The 8826-nt window shown below is 63.2% G+C and overlaps 1 protein-coding gene across 5 annotated transcripts in view; it reads left to right on the top strand.

The window, feature by feature from the left end:
• Nucleotides 1–234: 234 nt before the first annotated feature.
• Gtf2ird1 (GTF2I repeat domain containing 1) overlaps nt 235–8826 on the top strand; it is a 58006-nt gene continuing 49414 nt past the window's right edge. For all 5 annotated transcript variants that reach the window (XM_015491414.2, XM_015491413.2, XM_015491416.2 and 2 more), the window contains exons 1-3: nt 235–253; nt 5980–6108; nt 6976–7117. In XM_015491414.2, the coding sequence (XP_015346900.1) occupies nt 5986–6108; nt 6976–7117 (265 nt within the window). In that variant the 5' untranslated portion in view covers nt 235–253; nt 5980–5985. The remainder of the gene's footprint in view (nt 254–5979; nt 6109–6975; nt 7118–8826) is intronic.

Genomic DNA, 8826 nt, shown 5'->3' with positions numbered 1-8826 from the left:
CTGGTCCCTGTGACTGTCTTAGAGGTGTCGAGCAGCGATGCTGTCCCCATGGTGGCCATGCCCATGTCCACTCCTGCCACGGTGCCTGGGCCTCCGGCCCCTCCATGGCATCTCCAGCTCTCGTTCACGTGTGGTGATTTTTTTATAGGAGCCATCCTACCCGGTGTGAGGCAATGTCGCACTGCAGTTTTGATTGGCATTTTGCTAATGGCCAGTGATGTCCAGTTTTCGTGTGTCTGCTGGCCATTTGAAGGTCAGGAGACCTGCCTGTCCGGGTTTTCGTGGGCTGTGGGCTGTGGTGCTGTTGCGTCTAGGGTTCTGTTTACGTTGATCCTCATCAGATACAAAATCGGCAAGTATTTTCCCCATCCGCGAGTCGCCTTTTCTTCTGTCGACATCGCCCCAGACGTCCTCCCCTTTATCCCCGGATGGCCAAGTCATGCTTCTCCCTTTGCTCTGTGCAGACGACCCCGGGCTTCCTTTCACGTACCCAGAGAACTCCTGTCCCCCCTTCAAAACCCGTCTCAGCCTTGGCTGGCAAAGCCCTTAATTCCCCCAAAGTAGGTAAATGGAAAGTGGGAGTAAAACACGGGCCACCTGCCAGGCCCAGGGGTGCCCCTGTCGTCCCAGCGACTTGGTTGCTTGAGGCAGGAGCATCACAAGTTCAAAGCCAGCCTCAGAAACTTACTTAGTGAGGCCCTAAGCAACTCAGCGAGACGCTGTCTCTAAATAAAACACAGAATAGGGCTGGGGGTGGGCCCAGTGGTCAGTGCCCCTGGGTTCAATCCGTGGGTGACCCCTTTCTGTCCTCCACACGAAGCTCTGTGCCAGGCGGCTTCCCCGCGTCCTCTCTCCGAGGCCCTGTGACTCTTTGTGAACACACTGACCCTGTGATCTCCAGCGGGCAGAAGGGGCCTGGCCCAGTGCAGGCTCCAGCAGGTGCTGAGTGACTGATTGTGGTGTGGCCTGGCCAGGGGAGGCGCCCCGGCTGCTTCCCATGGGCCACCACCTTCCAGCTGGGCAGAGCCACTGCTGCTGGCCCCCCTACAGCTCACTGCTTAGACTGACCCAGTTGATGATCAGGCGGGGTGACCACTGGGTTCTGTCCCCTGGCTGGTAGCTGATAAGATAGGGACTTGGTGACTGCCAGAGTTCAAGCGTGTGGCGGGAGCAATGAGGGAGCTTTGTCCCCGTGGGGCCAGCGGCCCAGGTGCCCTGCCAGGCCTCCCGGGCACCCCTGACACTGGGCGGGCTGGTGCCTGGAGGGGCTTGGGCTCCTGGGCAGTCCTCCCTCCTGCAGTGGCCCTGCCAGGGGCCTCCTCGCCTGCTGTGACCAGGGGTGACGGGCGGGCAGCATGGAGCCCCCTGACCTGCTCATGGCTTCCAGAGCCAGTGCAGAGGCCGTGTCGTTGTGTGGGGTCAAAGGGACCTGACCTGGTTCTCTCAGGTCCCCATTGGGCACCTCCTGTCTGTGGGGCCTTTGGCTGAGAGTCTACTAGCCCTCAGCCGGGCTCCAGGGCCAGCTGGAGTGGGCTGTGGGGCCCAGTACTGTGGGTGTCCCCTCTCCTGGTGACAGGCCTGCCCTTGGTCTGGGCAGCACCTACTCCCCCAGGGACACAGCTCTCGGCCAGTCTTTGGCTCAGGGACCTGCTGGTCCCCAGCCCTGGGCGGCCTGCAAGGCAGGCAGGATGCAGAGGCCTTGGAACCTGGGTCGCAGCCCGCACCTAGGACCATCCAGGTCCTGGCTGCCATCAGAGTCCCTGGGACTTACCACGCAGCCTCCTGGGCCTGCTGTTGGGGGTGTCACCTCTGAGCCTCAGGGGTGTGGTGCAGGCCCCGGGGGTCACCAGGCAGGTGGTGGCAGCCTCTGGCCTGTGGGTGGGCACAGTGGGTAGGGATGCCAAATGAGGGGCAGGTCATGGGCCGCTCCACAGCCGGGACTCAGCTGGGACTTAGCACCTTATGGTGACTTCCATCCACCTGCCCGGCTCTGCCCTTGGGGCTTCGCACTCAGGCCTGAGCCCCGAGTTGGGGCGTCCTCTCCCCATCTCCCCAGGTGCAGGGGCCCTGCCTGCTCCCATGCTCCGTGTCCCCCTGCCTGCGCAGCCCAGGCCCGGCTCTCACCTTAGGAAGCAAGTTCATGGTTTTGGACCCAAAGGATGGACACACGTCCTCCCTGTCCCTGTCTGTCCATGTTCTTTGCCGCTGAGGGAGGTGTGTGGGCGCCTGGCCCTGTTGGTCCTGTGTCAAGGCCGGGGCCTGGTGACCAACTGTCCAGAGACTGAGGACACAGAACTCTCTGCTAAGTCCCGGCTGTTCCTGGGCAACCGAGGGCCAGTTGGTCACCCTGGTCAGCTCTGCACGTGGCCCTCTGGTCTCTGCTGGTCATTGTGGGAGCACAGGCCTCCTGCCTCAGACTTTGAGGCAGACAGGATGTGTCCCCACTGTCTGCTGCTGGGGCCTGGGGAGAGTCCCCTCTCATCTCTAAAACAGGGTGCTGTAGCAAGGACGCTCCCCAGACCAGCGGCCAGGTGATGCAGGCGCTGCAGGTCCTGGGGCAGCACCTGGAGCATGGCCAGGTCACTGTGTGCTGGAGGGGCCACCCAGAGCCCTGGCACCCCGCAGCCTCCGTTCTCCATCAAACCGCTCCGCCAGAGAGGCCGCGCCTCCCGAGGTGCAGGCTCCCACGGGTGGCCAGGCCCTGCCTGCCTGGGGACACCCAGGCCAGGCTGCGGCCTGCAGGACGGACACAGTCTGTGGCCTTGGGGAGCCCACGTTCCTGTGGGGACACCGGGCAGGAAGCGCATGGGCTGTGGCTTCAGATGGCAGCATGTTCTGTCGAGGGTCCCAGGAGGGGTGGGTGGTAAGGGGCCGGCCTCTGCCTAGCTGGCCACGGCGGGGGAGGCCCTAGACCTGGACAGGCTTGGGCCTGGGCAGAAGGGAGAGGCAGAGGGCTGTGCCCGCAGGCCCACTGTGCACAGGGGAGTGTCGCATTGGGTCTTTGTGCAGGGACAAGGAGCGTCTGGGCAAGGGAAGAACGTGGGGGGCCTATAGCGAGGCTCCCTGGCTGGGGAGGAGACCCCACCAGCAAGAGGGGAGGCCACTGCACACGCGGGGCTGGTGGCCAGGACTGGACATGGCCGGAGGTGGATAGACTGGGGTACTTTGGGGGCTGAGCTAGCAGGGTCGTGATAGGAGGCAGGAAGAAAGGGGTCAGGATGTTGCCCTGCGTCCCACCTGAGCGGTGACCCTGGGCCCCGAGTGTGCGCTGACCACTTGTGCCCTGTCAGGAGCCAGTGGCCACCGCGTGTTCTGGAGCCTCTTCTGACTCTGCTCTGATCTCCTTCTGTGACTGCACCATCTCCCGGGGACCTTCCCTCTGGCCTCACCGTTGACTGGTGCTCGCTGTCCCCATGGTCCCCTGTCCTCTGCACGGTGAATGGCAGAGGGAGAAGGTGTGGTCCAGCGCCTGGCCCGGGTCTCTTGGGCTCCCTCCCGCCTACCTGCCAGCTCCAGCCGCCCAGGCATCTGGAGTGGGCCCCCTGCTGCCCCCGCTCGGCTGCACCCCGGGCTCCGAGTGCCCGGCTGGCGGGTGTGGACTCGGCTGGTGGGTGTGGACTCGGCTGGCGGGTGTGGACTTGGTGGCCCCAGCCCAGCCCCCTTCCTGCTCCCTCCTGGTTCCTTTCTAAGTGGATTAGGGCTTTGCCAGAAGGAGCCGGTGCAGTCTGGGCAACCGGAGGCTGAGGGAGGCCAGGGCCAGTGTCTGGGCTGCTGCTTGGCCTGATTCGATTTGGGCCTTGGCAGCAGGAAACGGCGCTCAGAGGCTGGGCAGGGAACGCTGAGCGGTGGGGGACAGCAGCAGGGCCGCCAGCTCCCAGCTGTGCCCGCTGCCTCCATGAGGGTCCCAGGGGCTGTCTACACAGCAGACCCCTGGGGGGACATCATGCCACAGATTGGCCCAGGAGATGGCTGGGGCCCGCCTCCTGGCCCATTAGCACAAGTCATCTGTGGGCTTCTGTCACCTACAGCCTGTCAGCCGTCAGCACCCCTTCATTCCCCAGATCCCCAAGTTCTAAGATGAAACATCGTCTGCAAACATTCAGAAGCAGAGCGTGCGTGCATGCGTGCGCGTGTGTGTTATAATAATAATAGTGATTTTTAAAAAATACTAATTTTTAGTTGTAGTTGGACACAATACCTTTATTTCATTTATTTATGTTTATGTGGTGCTGAGGATCGAACCCAGGGTCTCACAAGTGCGAGGCGAGCGCTCTACCACTGAGCCACAACCCCAGCCCCAATAATAGTAATTATAATAATAATTATTATTATTATTTTGGTGCCAAGGTTTCAACCCAGGGGTGCTTAACCACTGAGCCACATCCCCAGCCCTTTTTTATATTTTATTTAGAGACAGGGTCTCACTGAGTTGCTTAGGGCCTCGCTAAGTTGCTGAGGCTGGCCTTGAACTGGTGATCCTCCTGCCTCGGCCTCCCAAGCTGCTGGGATTAAGGGGTGTGCCTCCACATCCGGCTCCAATACATGTTTTGACCAAATGCCAGGCTGGCCTGTTGCCAAGGTCAGTCTTCAGCCCCAGCCAAAGGGCTGATCTGAACCAGAGCTGAGGCCGGAGCCCGGCTCCACTGCAAGCCCAGTTAGATCCTCGGGATGTTTCTGTCACTGGGGTGTCACTTCTTACCCCCTTGTGTGCGATGGCCTCTGACACCTGCTGCTGTCTGGCTTCCCAGTCTGGGTTGGGACCATTCACCTTGGCCTGTCACATACGGGGGCATTGAGGTGGCCCTAGGGTAGGCAGACCTGGTTTTGCCCTTGCCGAGCTTATCGTCCAGAGGGACCGTGGTGGCCTGTTTCCCTAGGCAGCAGGACGTGAGGACCTCCAGCCTGCTGTGCCCTGCCTGCCCACTTGTATCCAGGAGTCACACCCCTGGGCCTTCCAGGCCTGTCCCCTGCCCACTGCCCTGAACTGGCCACTGACCCCCAGCCAGGGAGCAGGCATAGCTCTGGGCTGAGGCCAGGGAGGGAAACCCTGGGTCACCGCTGTGCTCTCTTCCACTTGCCTTGAGGACAGGGCAGGAGCTGCCCTGGGCAGCTGGTGGGGCCTCCATCTGATTCCCGGGGTCAGGAAAGGGAGAGCAGAGCCGGGGGAGGCCCAGCTGGTGGGGGAGGCCTCCCCTGGTCTGAAGGCACCAGGATGGGGACACGCACCTCTGCCTCCAGGAGCCCCGTAATGACAGGACAAAGTCCTGCCCCCCGGCTGGTAGAGGGGCCTCTGCCCTGCCCTGCCTGCCTACGCCCTGAGGCGGAGCCCCACAACCGGGAGTAGATGGAGGCCCAGAGGCAGGGGCAGTAGCCTTGTCCTGAGGGCATGTGGCTTGCTACAGAGAGGCCAGCGAGGGCACCCAGCCAGATAGGCTGGCAGTGGGGCAGTCCCCGCCTTCGTTAGACTGAGGCCAGGGGACCCAAACCTGCGAAGGCAGCTTGGAAGGACACTGGTGTATTTAGGGGGAAGGACACTGGTGTATTTAGGGACAGAGAGACCTGCAGCCTAAGCTGTGGGGGGGTGCTGGCCAGGAAGCCAGAACACCAGGAGTTGAGCTCTCAGGGGCAGTAGGGAGCCATGGAGGGTGTGTGAGCAGGGGCAAGGCCGTGGCCAGAGCTGTGTACACATGGAACAGTGGGCTTTGGGCTTATCTGGCAGAGCAGGCATGGTACTGGGCTTGGCCCAGGGCTGGTGGTGCCATGAGACGCCCCTCCCGGTGATGTCCTGGGCCTGCACTGTGCAGGCCTGTGCGTGAGCCGCTGTCCAGGGCTCAGATTCCTGAGGCATGCAAGGCCTTGGTCTGCTGCAGCTGGAAGTCGAGGCGGCCTTAGGGGTCCGGGGGTTGGGGTGGTGGCCGCCCTGCATGCCCTCCCCCAGGGCCTGGTGCCCACCGTCCTGTCTCTCCCCTCCTCCTCCAGGTGACCATGGCCTTGCTGGGGAAGCGCTGTGACCTCCCCGCCAACGGCTGCGGGCCTGACCGCTGGAGCTCTGCCTTCGCCCGCAAAGACGAGATCATCACCAGCCTGGTGTCGGCCCTGGACTCCATGGTGAGCGCCCACCCTGCCCACCCGGCGCCTGTGCCCCTGAGCGCCGTCCTGCCTCAGCGCGGGCACAGGGTCCAGCCAGATCAAGTCCATAGCCTCGGAATGAATGCTGGTGCCTGGGCCTCATGCCCTTGTCCTCCTAGGTCACCTCTTGCCATTCATGTCCTGTCCCCGGGATGAGCCACAGTCTCTTCTGGAGGTTTAGGACGGAATAATGTCCTTTTCCTGGGAGAAGCTTCTGTGCCAGGAGCTGGCAAGTGTTAAAGAGGTCTCTCTGGCATCTCTTAGCTGTACCCCTGGGTCTTAGGATGATGAAGTTGAAGCTCAGAGAGGGCAGAATACAGCCTGGAGTCACAGGAAGAGAAAAAGCAGCATTTATCAGGCGCCAACTGCATACCACAGGTTTATAGACAGGGTTTTCCTGTTGAGATGCTGGTATCTGACTGTAGGGACCCTCTGTGCCAAGGAGCTACCAGCTTAACTCTGGGGCCGGTGGACCCGCAGAGGTGGCCCAGTCTAGAGATGGCTTCCTTCCCGCCCCTGGTCTTCATTCAAGCTCCAGGTGTGGGCTTCTGTCCCCAGCTCTGTACATGGGCCAGCAGAGCCCAGTGGGCTGTGTCCTCCCCCGTGTGCCAACATGGAAGCCCAGGTCCCCTGGGGCTGAGGCAAGAGGCCCCTCTAGATCTAGGAGGACTTCAGAGGGAGGAGCAGAAGGCGCATCTCTTCTCCCGGCCCTGTGGCCAGTCTCCGGGGGCCTGTCACTTGTCCCCACTGCGGATTCAAAGACGGAGGATGGTGGAGGGGCGGCCTCTCCCCTGCGCTGGGTCCCTGCAGTCTGAGCGGACTCCTGTGCCCCCGCCCCACCCGCAGTGCTCAGCGCTGTCCAAGCTGAACGCCGAGGTGGCCTGTGTGGCCGTGCACGACGAGAGCGCCTTCGTGGTGGGCACCGAGAAGGGCCGGGTGTTCCTCAGCGCCCGCAAGGAGCTGCAGGCCGACTTCCTCAGGTTCTGCCGTGAGTACCGCATCCCCCCCCAGCCCTCCCCGGGTCTGCTCGCCCCGCATGGAGTTGGCCTGACATCCGGCAGCCTGTCCAGTGGCCCTTGTCCCCAGTGGCTGGCTGCGTGAGCGTGACTGAGCCACTGCCATCTGCCCACTTTCAGGCGAGGACACCGAGCCTGGTGTTTTCACCCAGGTCCTCTCAGCCACGTGTCCCTGAGTCTGGGCCAAGGGCCCTTGTCCAGCTGAGATGGGTGGACACGTGTGCCACTAGCCCCTCCCAGTGAGCTGTCTGTCCCGTCCTCCGCCCTGGGGTGGGCACTGTCACTATTAGAGCCGAAATCATCTCAGCTCCCTCCTGGGGGCCCATGGGGACAGGGCCACATGCTGCCCACTGGGACATGCTCGGCAGGGGTGGCCCTCAGTGGCCAGGGTGTGCTAGGTGCCCAGCAGGCTCCAGAACGTCCCCTCAGCTCACAGAGAAGGGTTGAGGCCTGGAGAGCACATGCCTCCTGTCCCCCCACGTGTGGTGAGACGGTGTGGCCCTGTCTGCAGGTCAGTGGGCCCCGGGCCCCGCCCATCCTGATGCAACCTTGAAAATCAGGCATGTGCACAGCTGGCACCCAGGGCCCAGGTCCCCTCCAAAGGACCAGCTCTCCTTCTGTGAGCGAGGGCCCCGAGCAGAGGGGGCTTCTGCAGCCCCCGTGCCTTCCCATGCCCCTCGGCCCAGGCCTGGCCTCTGCGGCCCCTGTGGACCCCGGTCCCAGGTGTCCTCTCTCCTCTGCCTTGGCCCCTGCTGCTGCCCCTCTGGAAGATCCTGGCGCCTCCCCCTGCCTGGCAGACATGTCCCAGCCTCAGAGTCACGTTCCGTCCTCCTTCCCCGTGCGCCCGCGCCCACACCCGCACCCCGTGCACCCCTCGCCTCCTACCCTGCACAGTGGTCCTGCCCTGCACCTGCACCCCGAGCCCTGACTCCCTGTCCAGGTGCTGGTGCCTCCTCCTCCTGAGGAGGTCAGCTTCACCTTGATGGTGACCCGGGCCTGGGACCTGCAGGGAGGGACCCTGTAGGATGAGGGCCCAGTCCAGCCAGGAGGCCAGCAGCCGTGGGCCACGCGGCTCAGCCCCAGGGTCTGGTGAAGGTCCAGGCACCCAGGCCTGAGTGGGTGGCCTGGCCACTGGCCCCAAGCCGCCTGGTGCAGGGAAAGCACCTGTGGTTCAGAACGCGCCGCAGAGGCTCCGAAACCTGCAGCTTTTGAGTATCACGTGTCATGGTGGGAAATTCCTCACCTGCCGGTGACAGGTCAGGGTCACAAGCCGAAGACCAGGACACCCACCGGAGGCCGTGCATGGGGCAGGGTGAAACCTGGGTCAGACACGGGTCCCTCCCCCAAGTGTGTCGTGTATTCGCATGGATTTCAAACTGGGTGAACCCCAACTTTACGACTCCGCTGCCCCATGGTGAAGGATGCTCATCCGGGGCCCTGTGGGCCTCGAGCTGCTCTTCTGGGAGGGGGCCCGGGGCTGAGCGGTTGCTGTGGCCAGCACTCAGAACAGCGCCTGCACGTTGTCCTCCCGTGGCTCCAGCTGTGGGGCCACTGTCCTGAGCATTTCCGATCACCAGGGCTGCTCCCGGGGCCAGCGTGTGGGCCCTGGGCACCACCGGCTGGGCACACCGTTGGGGGGCTTCCCCTGCCAGTGCCTCTGTCCTGCTCAGCCTAGAGCCCG

Source organism: Marmota marmota, unplaced genomic scaffold (genome assembly GCF_001458135.2).
Source record: "Marmota marmota marmota unplaced genomic scaffold, marMar, whole genome shotgun sequence".
Lineage (NCBI taxonomy): Eukaryota > Metazoa > Chordata > Mammalia > Rodentia > Sciuridae > Marmota > Marmota marmota.
The sequence above is the reverse complement of the archived record's forward strand: the minus strand, read 5'-3'. Positions and strand labels throughout refer to the sequence as shown.